This window comes from Marmota marmota, unplaced genomic scaffold (genome assembly GCF_001458135.2).
Source record: "Marmota marmota marmota unplaced genomic scaffold, marMar, whole genome shotgun sequence".
Lineage (NCBI taxonomy): Eukaryota > Metazoa > Chordata > Mammalia > Rodentia > Sciuridae > Marmota > Marmota marmota.
In genome coordinates, this window is record NW_026000076.1 from 7,107,916 (window position 1) to 7,124,664 (window position 16,749).

Below are 16,749 nucleotides of genomic sequence, written 5' to 3' on the forward strand. Positions count from 1 at the left end.
TACACTCTACTGTCATGTATATCTAAAAAAAAAAGAGGAAAAAATAGGCCATGATTAAGAAATCAAGTATTTATTCTATTTTTTCTAGTAGGAATTATGTTACTAGGTAACCACATAATAAACTAACAGAAATAGCACTTTATTAAGGTGTTTTAGTTAATACATGAAAAAGGACAAAATTGGAATATCTCAATTTTGCAGTCTTTAACAATTAATAGATTTAGTCAATATGAGCACCAATGGCTGCAAACCTCACAAAAAGAGAGAAAACAAGGAAATACATATTTCTTGAGGAAAAACACACTATATGTATGGCTTTGACAAAAGGATCAAACCTAAATTTGATCAAGCCCCTGGATTTCAATATATAGAAGAAGATGCTATTTTGTACCATAAATATACGGTTAGCCAAATGTAGATTATGGGAAACTCCACTGATCAAACAGCCTAGGTTCTAAGCAGATGGACCATAAGCACAATAAAAGGTGGAGGGGAACCTATAGATTCATAAGACTTTTTAAAAAAAGTTAATGTCAGGGGCTGGGGCTGTAGCTTGCCGGCAGAGCGCTTGCCGATCATGTGTGAGGCACTGGGTTCTATCCTTAGCATAACGTAAAAATAAACAAGTAAAATAAAGGCATGATGTCCATCTACAACTACAAAAAATTTTTTGAAAATCAAATGTCAAAAAAGGGCAAGAATAAACTATGGTGGCTAGAGACTGCATTTATCAGAGTTAAAAAAAAAACAACAATAGGATATCTATCTACCTATCTATAGATTGATTTATTTCAAGTAACTGATTCATGCAATTGTGAAGACTTGGCAACTCCAAAATCTTCCTTGGAGACTGTGAAGAGTTGTATTTTAAGTCCCAAAGGGGGCCTGCTGTCAAAATGCCCTCTTTTTCAGGGAGGTCAATCCTATTAATAAGGCCTTAACTGATTGGATGAGGCCCACTCATTCTGTAGAGTGCAATCTGCTTACTCAGTCTACTGATTTAAATGTTAATCTCATCTAAAAATACCTTGTGGGGGTTGTAGGGGTGTATTTCAGTGGTGCTTAAGGTCCTGGGTTTAATCCCCAGCATGTGTGTGTGTGCGCACGTGCACGGGTGCACACTCATCTGTACACACACAGATCCTTCATAGAAACATCAAGAATAACTGACCAACTATCTGGTACCATAGCCTAGCCAATTTGACATATAAAGTTAATTTTTACAGTATCAAAGTACTCACCTTTGGATGATAAAAATGCAAGAAAAAGTACAAAAAATGAAACCATAAAAGCTAGGAAAGTAGTTTAATTTAGAAGGAGAAGGAAGTTTATAATTAAGATTGGGGGTAGGGAGAAGGGGCTCATAAGGGTGATTGGACAAGTTTTATTTCTTGATCTGAGTGTTGGTTGTGAGAGTTTTCACCTAAAAACATACTATATTTAGAATATACAGTATAGATTGTTTTTATGCTATACAGTTGGCCCTCCCTAACTGTGGGTTCCATATCTTGGATTCAACCAACCCTGTATTAAAAATATTTTTTTAAAATTCTCAGAAATTTTTTCTTCTCATCATTCTCTGAACAATGCAGTATAATAACTATTTATTATACTGTGTAGAGCATTTATATTGTACTAGATATTACAAGTAATTTAGAAATGATTTAAAGTACACAAGAGTATCTGTATAGGTTAGAGGCAAGTGCTACCCTGCTTTGTGTAAGGGATTTGAATATCATCAGATTTTGTTGTTGGCAGCATGGCATGAAGGAATTGAATAAATTTTCTGTGGATACTGAGGGACATGTATAATGATTAGCTACAGATTTGTTTTGATGTGATATATTTATTCTACAATAAAAAGATTTTTAAGCCAGGCATGGTGGTGTACACCTGTAATTTCAGCAATTCAAGAGACTGAGACAGGAGGATTGCAAGTTCCAGGCTAGCCTCAGCAACTTAGTGAGAACCTTAGCAATTTAGGGAGATCCTGTGTCAAAATTAAAACTAAAGAGGATTAGGGATATAGCTCAGTGGTAGAGTAACCCTGATTCAATCCCCAGTACCAAAAACAAAAGCAAGATTTTAAAAGTATCATTTTAAAGAGGGCTTAAAGAACAAAGCTACATTAAACATTTTGAGGTTAAAAGGTAATATATAATAATGATCCCGATTTCTTTGTAAAGATCAATATCTAATTAGAAACAGTTTCAAAGAAGTTCTGCCTTCTATCTGAGTAATAGTACCATTGTTTAAATAAAGATACTATATACCTTGGTAGCTAGTTTTAAGAGAAAGTTCTTACATGAATAATTTTCAGCACATTTAAAAAACCATTATATTTGAATTGGGTATGTATGTATCATCATGTTAATATCAAGCTGAATGGGGATTTTAAAATATCAACACCTCCTTTTTCCAGGGCAGAATTGCATAGAAATTATCTTCAAAATATATTTAATTTTTTTCTTTCTCTTTCCTGCTTCCCCCATCTCTACGTTTTCCCCATTCATCTCTTCTTCCTTTCTACTGAAAGTACCAAGAAGCTAATAAAGTTTGAGTTTTAGGGGGTCTCTCTCCCAAAAGCCCCTTACAAGTCTCTGGTAGGGTCCCTATAAATGTGTTTACTTGGGTATGTTTTTGTTAAACTTATAAAATTAAGAGATTTTGGCCTCCACTGGTCCAGATTTTGTGTCATTTCCCTTGCCCAAATGTTGCCTCATATCTAGTAGTCCTGAGTGGCTGCAGACATTTTTGGGACTCAACCACAATGAAACTAAGCTAAGAATATAGGAGTTTAGGTTAGCATATTTATTGGTTCATATCCACTTCCATATCTAGTGAGGTTGTTGCTCCCTATCCTGGTATAGGAATGGTTTCCACGATTCCTTTGTTGATTCCTCCCAAATAGTGACATGAAAAGGTAAGTCCTAAAGTCATATCACTATGTGAAGATGTATTATAACAACAGGTAGTGAAAATAGATGGGTAAGTAGAAGCTTTAGTTCTCACTGGTGAGTAGTCAGAACAAAAGGAATATTCTCAGTAATGCAGAACATGTAATTATGAACATTTTCCGGTGTTTTGAGAAGAATTATACAAAAAAGAATTTTTAATAATTCCTGTAGTTATAACCTATGTTTATGGACTGGGGATGTGGCTCAGTGGTAGAACACTAGCATGTCCAAGACCCTGGGTTCTATTCCAGCGCACATGTGCGTGGGCGAGCGTGCGTATGTGCGTGGGCGAGCGTGCGTGTGTGCGTGCGCGCGCGCACACACGAGAAAAAAAGAAAATCCTATGTTTATGATATTAATAGCTTTCCAGAAATTGTGATTTGTTGTGATTTCTTTTCTCATTCTAAATAATCACTTTCATACTTAAAAAGGCCAAGGGAGCCATTTCATGGCTATGGTTAGGATCTGGAATGTTCCCTAAAGGCCCAAGCTTAATGGCTTGTTCTCTAGCTCATTTGCTAAATTTGGGAAGTAGTAGCACCTTTAAGAGATGCGGCCTAGAGAAAGGAAGTTAGACTATCAGGTGCATTCCCTTGGAGCACATTTTGGGACCCTGGACCCATCCTATCTCACTTGTGCTTACTGGCTACCATGAGGTGAACAGCTTCTTTCTCCACAGGCTCCTACCCTGATGCACTGTGCCATCACAGACCCAAAGCAACAGGGCCAAGCGACCATGGACTAAAATCCTTGCAACTGTGAGCCAAAATAAACCTTTCTTCCTTACAAGTTGTATATCTCAGGTGTTTTTTCAGTGACAGGAAGCTGGCTATTCTACCCTATGTAACCGTTTCAGTATATTCCCAATACTTTATTGTCCTGATGGTTATTAATATTTTGTCTTGCAAAATAAAAAGATGTGGGCTACTTTATGAAAGAGCAAAGAGGTATTTATATCTAGTATTTTTTGAGGAACTACAAATGATAATTTGATGTATTTATTTACTGCCACTAGAATTTCCAAGGAGATATTTCTCCTGCAAAAGAGAGGTAGAGACAATGGTCTATAATGTTTCTGTGGCCATAATTTAACATTAAACAAGGCACAATAATTTAGCATTAAACAAGGCACTTACTTGAACCTTGCAGGGTGAACAAGGTTTGTGACTAGATTTCTTACTTTTCTACATTTAGGTTAAATTGAGACCTTTGAGTCAGGGTCTTGCTATATTGCAAAATAATCTTCCTGTTTCAGCTAGCTTAGTCTTCTGGGTAGCTGGGACTACAGGTACATGGCCCAGAAAATGTTACTTTAACAAAGAAGAGAAATAGGTCTGATTTAAAACCCAATCAAAATATTCCTCAGGCACATTTTAAATATTATAATTAAGTGTTCATGCTTCTTAGAGTAAAAATTATTGAGTTTTTTTCCAAAGGATAATTTTGATTTCAATCATATCTTCTACCTAAAAGGTACTTTCACATTTTTCAGGGCTGAGTGGAACATTTGAATGTAGTCATTAAGATTGTACTTCTTATGGAGATGAATATAGATAGACTTCCTGGAGGTCTAGGTATGAATTAAATAACTTGGCACATGCTGATGCTTCAGGGAAAATTTCCTAAAGGTCTTGTGTAAATTGTGTGCAGAGTTCTTTCCAGTTAGTTCCTAAAAGAGTCTGGAAACATTATGATCTGGCACTCTAAAAGCTGCCTGAAGTATAACAATGAATTGCTGTTCTGTTATGAAACCATTCTCATCAAGATCAAAAAGCTTATGTGATATTTTCAGAATATTTTCATTATTGGCAGGATTGTACAGAATAGACCTATCACATATTCTCTGAAGTCTGTGGTGCCATCATTACTTCAGTCAAAGACAGCAAAATTTGTTTCAAGAACTCTGAAACTGGGAGTTTTAAATAACTTGAAAACTCTTCAATTCTGATCTTCCTTCTATTGTTGTTTTTTTTTTTTTTTAATTTGGTACTGGGCATTGAACCCAGAGGTACTTTACCACTGTGCTATATCCCCAGCCCTTTTTTATTTTTTATTTTGAGATAGGGTCTTGCTAAGTTTCAAAACTTATGACCTCAAACTTATGATCTTCCTGTCTCAGCCTCCTGAATTGCTGTGATTACAGGCAAGTGCCTCCACACCCTGCTGATCTTCCTTTCTTTTGAGGCAACTGCAATTGCAGTACATCCATCCAATTGGTTATCAGTGTTATCCCAATTTATTTTCAATTTCTGGATAATTTTTGTAAATTCCAAAAAATCAGCTTCCATGGGTAGTTGAAGTTTACCTGCAGAAACCATCAGTCTGCAGTCTTCTCAAGTGTGGTCTGTCAAGGATATCCCAAAGCATTTGCCATGATAATAGGTACTGTACTGGCAAAAACAAGAGACTTTTTTTCCCTTCCACATTTGGGATATAAATATGCATAAATTCAGCTTGTACCCTGGTGAAGGATTGACTCAGGATCAACATACTGGCCTGGAAGCCTGTAAACCTTGGCCAGGTCTAGGTTAATGTGTCCTGGTATTTGGGTACCTGAGCAGCACCAACTACCCGGAGACACCTGAAGAAAAGGCTCCTAGTTTAAAAGGGACTAGACAAGTGGGGCATGGGGCTCATGCCTATAGTCCCAGCGGCTTGGAAGGCTGAGGCAAGAGGATTACAAGTTCAAAGCCAGCCTCTGTAACTTAGCAAGGCCCTGAACAACTTAGTAAGACCCTGTATCAAAATAAAATAATAAAAAGAGCTGTGGATGTGGCTCAGTGGTTAAGTCTCCCTGAGTTCAATTCCTGGTACCTTGCCCCCCCCCCCGCCACAGCAGCCAAAGTGACTAGACAAAAGTAATCGGTACACACTCCTTTTGGGAAAATCAAGATCTTCCTTCTGGTTGTCACTTGCTCCAGGATTTCATTTCTGGTATTACTCCTGGGATTGGGGTCTTCTTGGGTCACAAGCACCAGCTATGTTGACAGGAGGAGTTTCCCTGACATTGGAACCTGTGAGTTTCAACTTAGAGACCATGGAGGGTAAGGATGCCACAAAAAAGGTGATTGCTTCAAAGATAGTAGAGTGTGGCTGTAATGAAGATGGGAGACTCAAATCAGGTCCCTTTTCCCTTTTTACTTTAATCATGAACCCAGTGAAAAAGAACATGACCAGAAACAAGAATTTGAGGACTGGTTTCATCAGTTTTCTTCTTCAATTCTTGGTGGGTTGAACCAGTTGAACAGGATGGCCAAGCCACTGACCAGAGGAAGTTGAAGAGAAAGGTGGTACAGGACACTTGCACTGGCACCAGTACAGTCCCCATGAGGATGATGGAGGTCCAGCACCACATGCTAATGCACATCTCCTGCATGAAGCGGGGTTCGTTCCACTGAAAGATATGAGGACCTATTCATTTCCTGGGCAACACTCATCTACCATACTTCCATCTGAGAGTCCATGAACCTCCAAGCTACAAACAGACTTCTAAGTAAACTAGGGATTTGGATTAGTAAACCCCTTATTAAACTGGATCTGAGAGTGTGTTCTTGCAGGGACCCCTTCTTCACATTCAAATGTTCTTCCTGTTTGCATGTAACCAGAACTCTTAGAGGAAACTGTGGATTAAGAAGAAATTATGTGTAACCTTTAAAATCAGAAAAAATCAAAGATGATAAATGTAACAGGAGAATTAAAATGATGTGCATTTTTTTAAAATTGTGAGACAAGGTCTCTGAGTTGCCCAGCCTGGCTTTAAACTTAAAATATTCTTGCTTCATGACAACCATTTTGTATTTTTGCAAATATCCTGCTTTTGACATATATGCTTCAATTGTTTTCACATAATAATTTCTGACATTTATGTATAAATTATATACCTATTAAAGATATATATTTACTGAAATAAATATTAATTACAACTTTTTCCATTTTTGAATAAATATCAATTACAACATTTTTCCTTTTTTTTTTAAATTTAAAGCAGTGCTGGGGATTAACTCTGGGCTTTGAATATCCTAGGCAAGCTTTTTGTCACTGAGCTATGTCCTCTATCCTAATTACAACTCCCTACCTTGCAATGTTTTTATCAGGTACCATTGTAATATATAAACAACTGAAGCTGAGTGTGATGGTGCAAGCCTGTAATCCCAGAAATTCTGGAGGCTGAGACAGGATGTAGGTTCAAAGCCAGTGTCAGCAATTTAGCAAGACCCTGACTCAAATTTAAAAGAAAAAAAAAACAATAATAATAAAATGGGCTAGAATGTGGCTCAGTGGTTAAGGTCCCCTGGGTTCAATCCCCTGTACCAAAATAGATAGATAGATAGATAAGTAAATAAATAAATAAGGAAGAGGAGGAAGAAGCAGCAGAAGAATTGAGTTTTTAAGCCAGGTTTGGTGGCACACATCTGTAATCCCAGCTGCTTGAGAGGCTGAAGCAAGAATATTGTAAGTTTAAAGCCAGCTGGGAATTCAGAGACCTTGTCTCACAATTTAAAAAAAAAAAAATGAAAAAGGGCTGGGGATATAGCTCAGTAGTGGAGCATTTGCTTAGTATGTATGAGGCCCTGGGTTTAATGGCTCAATCCTCTGCATGAAACAACAACAACAAAAGATTTTATGGTTAATACAAGTTGCTATGGTACAATAAGAATTCTTAGGGATAGTCTACCTTTTTCTGTCACTATCAGAACTATGCTTATGAGGGAAACATTCCTTTCACCAATTTAGGGCTTATTTGGGAACATAGTATAGTCTTTAAGGTGCCATGATTTGGCAATGTTACCAGTTGTCTCCTGCATCAAAAGACAACAACCCAAGAGAATGAGTAGCACTCCCACGAGTAGATATTGTTCTCTATTCTGTAACGCTTCTCACTCTTACCTGCAATGTTCATTTCTACTCTTTAAGCTCTAGTTAATTTAATTGCATTGTGTGTAAACATCTTAGAGGAAAGTTCCATGTTATCTTGTCATCTTTCTCTTATGGTATCCCCACAGTGCCAGAATTGTATCCGATATAATACCCTCCTTCTTTTCTGCAGTTCCAGTTACCTATGGTCAACCACAGTTTGAAAATATTAAATGAAAATTTTCAGAAACAATTCATAAATTTTAAGTTGTGTAGCAGTGTGAATAGTGTCATGAAATCTTGCACCGTTCAACTTCATCCCACCAGGGATGTGAATCATCCCTTTGTGTGGCACATCCAGGCTGACCACCCTTCTACCCACCAGTCACTTAGTAGCCCTCTTGATTATCAGTCAGCTGTCCTGAAATGGCAGTGTTCAAGTAAACTTTCTTTTACTTGATAACACTAAATTTTACTTAGTAATGGCCCCATAGTGCGAGATTAGTGACGCTGGAAATTTGGATATGCCAAAGAGAAACCATAAAATGCTTGCTTTAAGTGAAAAGTGAAAGTTCTTGACTTAAGGGAAAGAAAAAAAATATGCTGAATTTGCTATGATCTATAATAAGAGTGAATCTTCTGTGAAAATGGAAAGAATGAAAAAGAAATTAATGCTAATTTTGCAGCCACACCTCAAACTGAAAAAGTTATAGGAATAATATATGGTAAGGGCTTAATTAAGAGGGAAAAAACATAATTCTATAGGGATTGTTCTTGTCCCAACTTTCAGGCCTTCACTGAGGGGGTCTTAAAATGTGTCACTATGGATAAGGGGGGATTATTGTGTCTATCCATTAAGCAAATATTTGAGTGCTTGCAGTGTACCAGGCCTTTATTATAGACTCTGAGTATCTATCAGTTGAAAACAAATCCCTGCCCTGTCAAGCACAGATTCTAAAGCACATAAAAAGCACAGTACTCATTTCTTGTAGCAGTGAATGGAGCAAAAGGACATTTTGATACCTTTTCAAAATCTCTCACCTTTAATCTGAGAAGTACGTTTTACAATATGATTTACTCTTCCGAATATCAGTAGTACTTATGGCCAATTTTCAGAATGTAATCATCTTATTTACCTACACACTCATAGATTTACTATAAATCCAAAAGATTTGATAATAGAATTTTTAATGACTAAAAAATAGTAAAAAGAACTTTTGAACAATAAAATTAAAATTCATACCATTGCAGATTTGCCTTTTTATATGGCACAGCTAAACTTTAATATTTGTAAAGGCACCATATGTTAACAGGGTAAAGAAAGCATGGAATTCAAACTGAGCCATTTTTCCCAACATCCTTTTTGTACATATATATACAATTTAAGGCAGACGCTTTTCTGTGCAAAATATGACGGATGGAAATAAACATTATAATACTCGTTCACACATTCTCAATTTTTTTCAATACCATTTATCAGAATATTTATTTATGATAAAGCATATTAAAACAGGGGTTTCCCCTAATAAAACATAATGAAGTTGAAAACAATTTTAAAAAAATATTTAGATTTCATTACAGATCCCTCATAGAAGATAAAGTCAGTCTTTTTTTCTTGTTTCTTCTTTTAGAAATGTCCATATCAGTTTGTTCACTATATCAGGTTGGTCTTGCTGAAGCCAATGACTGGCTTCTGACAAAATAGTTAATCTGAAATAGTTTTTAACATAAATTTTTGTGACTTCAGCCATCTCAACCTCCATAAATGCGTCTTTCTCTCCCCACAGTAGGAGTGTCGGAGTGGTCACCATGTGATGTTTGAGAGGCAGGCAGCTATGAAAACAAAACATGTGGGCTTTGAGATTCACTGCAAAAGTTAAAATAATATTTTCCTATAACATGTTCCATTAGACTATGTATTCTCAAAGTGGGCAATATTCCTCCCAAAGGGGCAAAAACTGGTTCTTAAAGGGAACTTAATTTTTACATATAAAGGATGGATATACATGCAATACATGAACAGATATTAAAATTTCATGGTGTGGCAGGTGATTAAGGAAAATATGTCTAAAAAGGCTCCTTAGGGAAGTGATAAAGAAAAAAATGGTTAAGAAACACTGCATTAGGCAATCAACCTGCACAATAAAAAATTTAAAGGGTTATTTAAGAAAGGGTCCAATAAAATCTTAAATTGGATGAGGCTAGCAAAATTTAAAAATGAAGGCTGTAAATTAAATATGAAATTCATCACTATGAGAAAAAATTGCTTTATAAAAATAACCAGAAATTCAGAATAATGGAATAAAAGATAGCTTTAAGCTATGTTACTATTTAAATATATTTTCAATTGCTCTTAGATAATCAGATGCATTTTATTGAAAACTGGAGCTGAAAAATCAGAAAATATGTGTGGACTGAGCTTTAATATTGCATTATACTAGATTTATTTTGCAAGAAGATTCTTTTCAAAACAAAGTTCTTATTGTGTATTTTCTTAAATTCAGAAAAGTATAAAGAATAAAAATGAAATCACATATAATTCCATCATCAAAAGATAATCTTTTGGTCACTTTTTATGCATACAGTTGAAACCTTACTACAAATACAATGCAACAAATATGCATGATTTATACACAGTATTCATATGCAACTTTCACATTAAATCATATCTTAAAATTTTTTCATTTAATAACTTAAAAAAAAAGAATTGCTAAAGATATTATTTTATGGTATAATAACCCATATAAAATAATAATGGTATAATAATCCATAACATGGCACAATAACCAATAAGTAATTTGACTAATCTCACATCCATTGTGATATTTCCCCTTATTTTAAGTGATGCTATTTGCCAAAATCTGTTGGCATTTTAGATAATTTGCTTGGACCAGTAGAATTTCTGAGCTATAGGGTATAAATATTTTAAAGCTTCTGTCACTTTCTGTAACACATGTTTCTAGAAAGGTGGATGGTATTTATTAGATTCCTATCGAATAAGAGTGAGAATGAATATCTAACTAGATGCTCTCTAGCGCTGAATCACATATTTGTTACTTAATCAAAAAACTTGACCTGTGGCCACTTGGGGTTGATAGAATGCTGTTGGAATGTTGGAATACCATACATGCCTACAAAGAACTTGATTTTTTTATTCCCATGCAAATGACCATCATTTGCTTATACAAATACACCTAAAAGTTAAATTCTTTATGAATGAGTAAATTGATAGACAAAATTATTCTTTAAATTCAACAGCACAGAATGTTTAAAATGAAAATATTTTAGGGGCTGGGGTTGTGGCTCAGCGGTAGAGTGATTGCCTAGCACACGCACGGCCCTGGGTTCGATCTATAGCACCATAAAAATTGTGGTATATGTGTGTATTAAGAATTGTAATGCAAAAAAAAAAAGCAAAGTATATGTATAAAGGCATGAATTGGCTTGAAATATACAGAGATATGAAAAATTGTGTCCTATATGTGTAATAAGAATGGTAATGCTTTCCACTGTTGTCGTGTATTTAAAAAAATCAATAAAAGATTAAAAATAAATAAATAAATAAAATTTTCAAAAAGTATTGTGTCAAACTACAACTAAAAATAAATATTTTTAAAGGAAAATATTTTAAACAATTATTTACATACCTTAACAATATTTATGTATATGATAATTGAATCATTAAGGTAAGGGGAGTGTTAAAAGACTAGTAGTCAGAAATACAAATTCTTCACCAGATCAAATTGGAGATAAAAAAAGGAGGCATTTTCAGAAAATTAAAAGAAAAGCATATTTTCTGGTTCTGAGGTTGCAAACTGCTAAATTTCATATGAAATATAAATTATATATAAAATAAAATAAAACTGTAAATGTTTTAAGAGCAGGTTTTTGGATGTTAAACTGCGTAACTTATTGGGAAAATGTGACAAAATATTTGTAATTAAAAATGATTAATCTGGGGCTGGGATTGTGGCTCAGAGGTAGGGTGCTCACCTAGCATGCGTGAGGCACTGGGTTCGATCCTCAGCACCACATAAATGTAAAATAAAGACATTGTGTCCACCTATAACTAAAAAATAAATATTAAAAAAATGATTAATCTTAGTATGTACAATTTAGGAATTCCAATAAACTGTAACAAGTCTTAACAATGGTTGCTCTATATTATTAATCATTTAGCGTATCAAAATGTACTTTAACCTTCCTATTTTAAATTAGTCTGAATTTAGCATGTTACTCCTCCCAATTGAATTATTAGCTGATTCACAAGTATTGAGGCAGTAATTTCCAGAGTGTTACACACTTCATCATTACATTTTTCTGTGGAAATATTTCTTTACTTTGATTAAGAAGTAATATGGAAAATAATAACACTCTCATGCCCAACACTCAGGTTAAGAAATAAAGCACTGCAGATGATATTGTTTCTTTCTGCCTAGCTTTTCTTGATACCATTTCTTTTCCTTCCCTCACTTTAAGGCAGTGTTTCTCAAAATGTGGTCCTCTAATAAATAGCATCTACATCAACTGGGAATTTTTTAGGTATGCCAATTCCTGGGCCCCATCCCAGACCTACTGAATCAAAAACTGGAGTTGGGGGTCCCATCTCTTTGAACATGCCCTCCAAGTGATTCTGATACACACTGGAGTTTAAGAATGTACTGACTATGCTGAAATTCAGTTCTGACCATCCCCATGAATGTTTTTAAACTCTTACATGTGTTAGAATTCTTCTTCCCCATTCCTTCAGTCTCCATAAGGAGAGATTTTCCTTAAGGACTCCTGGATCTTGTTTCACTCCTGGCTAATAAGTGACAGCTGTTTGTTCAGGGTTCTGAATTGAGTGCATGTGTCAAATAATATGTCCTAAAGATAAGAGATTTAGTTTCTCCTTTCCTTTCTCTGGGATTAGTGGGAGACAGTAACCTAGGGGACAGGAGAGGGCAAGTTTGGTCTGCAAACTTTCCCACAGTTAAACTGTTCTGATTAGCAGTATAGAGTTAGCAAGACTGTTCTAATTCTCATTCTCATATTAAGACACAGACTTCCATCTGCCCTTTATCAATAATTAAGATGATATTTTGGTTTTCATCTGCTGACTCTTTGATTTCTTAATTGGTTCAGAAATTGGGCAGGAAAAAAGAAATGCTATTGATCATAGCTGCCCCCCCATACCTTTTCACGGTATATACCTTTCTATAAAAATATATTGAAGCACTTGGCATGTTTTTAAATTTATTATATAAGTTTATATAAAATTTATACTATACATCTTTCTACAACTGGCTTTTGTGCCTTAACATTATATTTGTAAAATTTATCCATTCATGGGTTGAGATGTAGCTCAGTGGTAGAGCACTTGCCCTAGTATGTGCAAGGGCCTTGGTTCAAACTTCAGTACCAGGAAAAAAAAAGAAAGGAGGGTGTTGAGGGCCGCAACCAAGTCAAGATGGCGCTTGGCAGTTTGCTAGGAGGAGTAATTTGTGAGGCAACGCCACTGAGCCATTAAGATGATGAGGATTCCTTATTGGCTGACTACTGTATCTAGATGATGCTAATTGAGACAAGCTGTGTGTAATCAGTGAGGTATATATACCTCTGTTGTACCGCAATAAAGTGGCTCCTGCTACCTTGGGTGCCCGCTACCTTGAGTTCCCGCTCAGTTCCCGCTGAGTTTCCCTGCAATAAAGCAGTTCCTGCTTCAACCTTCAAGTTGCTTGTCACCTCCCGGTTATTTTGCCCAGCCGGACTGCGGCAGGAGGGAAGTGGAGAGAGAGATCTGTTGATGATGCATATAATTCTACTTCATTCATTTTACTCCTGTATAGAATTTCACCACATGACTAAAAATTTCCAGTTATTTCAATAATTCAATACTAAATACTATTCTTATAAATGTCCATTTGTGTACATGAGCAAGAGTTTCCTTATACTATATACAAGGAGGTTTGCAGGTTCAAAGTCAGCCTCATTAACTTAGTGAGAACCTCAGCAAACTAGCAAGACCCTGCCTCAAAATAAAAAAAAGGGCTGGGGATATGGCTCAGTGGTTGAGCACCCCAAGGTTCAATACCTGATTTTAAAAAAAAAAAAAAAAGCTTCCTCATAGGATATGCATATTCTTACCTCAAAGGGTATGCACATTCTCAACTTTACTTGATACTGCCACTTTGATTTCTGAACTATGTCTTCCAAAAGAGACATATAATAATCTTTGGGGGCTGGGGATGTAGTTCCGAGGTAGATCATTTGCCTAGCACATACCAGGTCCTTGGTTAGATCCCTAGCACTGCAAAGGAAAAGACCCTCTCAGTTTCACATCACTGCCAACACTTGTTCTCAACAAGTGTTTAAATCTTTTATTTGCCTGATGTGTTAGACTGCTCTGCAAAACTTTCTTTTCTCTATAGTGATAGAAAATTCAATTTTCAGCTGGACAAAGACCTACTTAAGAAAAAGGACTAAATATGTTTTCCAGGCTTCCTGCAGCTAGGTGAGGTATGTGGGTTGTGAAAAATAATGTGTGCAACTTTGAGGTTGTGTCCAGCATGCCTTCCCTTCCTCCTTTCCTACTTTCCACCAACTGAAATGTAGATGGAAATGTAGCCATCTTGGACCACAAAGACAAGGGCACCACCCTCTGGACGACAGAATAACAAACCAAGCCTTGTATTTGTGGGAGACATAAATTTCTATCTTATCTATGTCACTATTATGTTATGTCTCTATTACAAACAGTAAAATCTATGCTCTATATGTGACTACCTAGATGAGCATCTTTCATGTGTTTATTCACCATTAGATTCCTCTTCTGTGAATTACCTTTTCACATCCTTCACTTATTTTTTTTTCAATTCATCTACTCTTTTCTTATTGATTTGGAGGTGTTCTTCATAAACTCTGGATATTATTAATTCATGATTGTGCATTGCAAATGACTTCTCCCCATCTGAGGTTGCCTCATCATTTTATATTTTTTATGTATTGATCTTTTTAATTGCAATGTGGTCAAATTTATCAATCTCCTTTATAATTTAAGCTGTTGTGTCTTATTTAAGAAATCCTTTCCCATGAGGTCTTGAAAGTTTTATCTTCTAGATATTTGAATGTTTTGTTTATCATATTTGGGTTTTTGAATATCACAAAAGCTTATTTCTTGTTTGGTAAAATAGGCCAAATTTAATTTTATTCTATGTGCATATCTAAATGCTTCACTAAAAGTTATTGAGGGCTGGGGATGTGGCTCAAGCAGTAGCGTGCTCGCCTGGCATGCATGCGTCCCGGGTTCCATCCTCAGCACCACATACAAACAAAGATGTTGTGTCTGCCGAAAACTAAAAAAATAAATATTAAAAACTCTCTCTCTCAAAAAAAAAAAATATCGAATCTTTTCACTACAGGTTCAAAATGCTAGGTTTGTCATACTAGGTTTCTATATATCCTGTTTGGGGGCTTTCTTCTTTGTTTCATGAGTCAGTTTGTTCATCCCAAAGAAAACATTATATTCTGTTTATTTTATAGCCTTACTATTGGTCTTATCATCTAATAGGGATAGTTACCCATTATTTTCTTTTAAATTATCTTATGTTCTCCCATATAATAATAGAATCAGATTGTTAAGTTCCATTAAAAACTTGCATGCTCTTGACAGAAGTTGCATTGAATTTACAGATTAATTTGGGGAGCAATCAATAATTTTATGATATTGAATTTTTCCCCTCATAAACATGAAAGACCAGAGTTGATTAAGTCTGTATCAAATGTGATATTAATAAAATATTCCTCTACTGACTGGTAAATAGCTGCTGCTCCAATTCTGTAGTCTTTATTGTCTTCTAGTAATTTTGATAGTCCATAAAGACCATCTTTTGTTAGATTTATTCCTATATACCTCATAATTTTTGTTGCTTTTTTATGGACATCTACTTAGGAAGTATGTTTTTTAAACTATGTTTGGTTTATAAGATTATAATTTTGTGCATTGAACTCATGTCAACTTTGATGAATGATTTTTAATTTTATTATTTTTCTGTAGATTCTCTTGCTTCTCTAGACATATAAACACGTTATCTATGAATTTTCATGGTTATGTTTCTTCCTTTTCCAAGTTTTTTCTTATGTGTTTGCTAAGACTTCTGAAAAAGTGGTAAATAGAAGCAGCTGCAGCAGCCAATTTTGTCTATTCTTTGTTTTAAAATTTTTTTAAATTTCTTTTTTCTTTCTTTGGTACCAGGGATTGAACCAGGGGCACTTAACTAACCACTGCGCCACATCCCCAGCCCTTGTTATTTTATTTTTATTTTTTATTTTTTTTGAGAAAGGGTCTTGCTAAGTTACTTAGGACCTTGCTCAGTTGCTGAGGCTGGCTTTAACTTGTGATTCTCCTGCCTCAGCGTCTGAAGTCACTGGAATTACAGGCATATACCATCATGCTGTTCTTTATTTTTATTTATTTGTTATTGGGGATTGAACCCAGGAGTGCTTTACCACTAAGCTACATCCCCAAACCTTTTTATTTTTAATTTTGATAGGGCTTTGTTAAATTGCTGAGACTGGCCTCAAATTTGTGACCCTTCTGCCTCAGCTTCTGGAGTCACTGGGATTACAGGCATGTTACACTGTGCCTAACTCTTTCCTTTACTGTCAAAGGGAATGTTTTCAGTGTTTCATTATAAAATGTTTGCTGTAGAATTCTGGTAGACAGAAGTTCCCTTCTTCATTGTTGTTATGGAACCATAATATGACTAACAGAAAGACAATGGAACATAGAGAACAAGAAAAAGGAAACTTAAAAAGATGGTTTCATAAAGCAGGAGATAACATATTATTATCTCAGATAACTCTGTATAAATACATTATTTATGAATTATCATGATTTTTTCAGGTCTTCTCAGACCCTCCCAAGTTTCCGATAAAAATACAACTGTGGATGGTACAC

General features: G+C 35.4%; 1 protein-coding gene and 1 pseudogene across 2 annotated transcripts in view; both read right to left on the reverse strand.

The window, feature by feature from the left end:
- Positions 1-4,477: 4,477 nt before the first annotated feature.
- Positions 4,478-7,857, reverse strand: LOC107155056 (annotated as a pseudogene).
- Positions 7,858-9,169: 1,312 nt separating this feature from the next.
- Ephx4 (epoxide hydrolase 4) overlaps positions 9,170-16,749 on the reverse strand; it is a 40,415-nt gene continuing 32,835 nt past the window's right edge. For both annotated transcript variants that reach the window (XM_048814462.1, XM_015500846.2), the window contains exon 7: positions 9,170-9,644. In XM_048814462.1, coding sequence (XP_048670419.1) covers positions 9,413-9,644 — 232 coding nt within the window. In that variant the 3' untranslated portion in view covers positions 9,170-9,412. The remainder of the gene's footprint in view (positions 9,645-16,749) is intronic.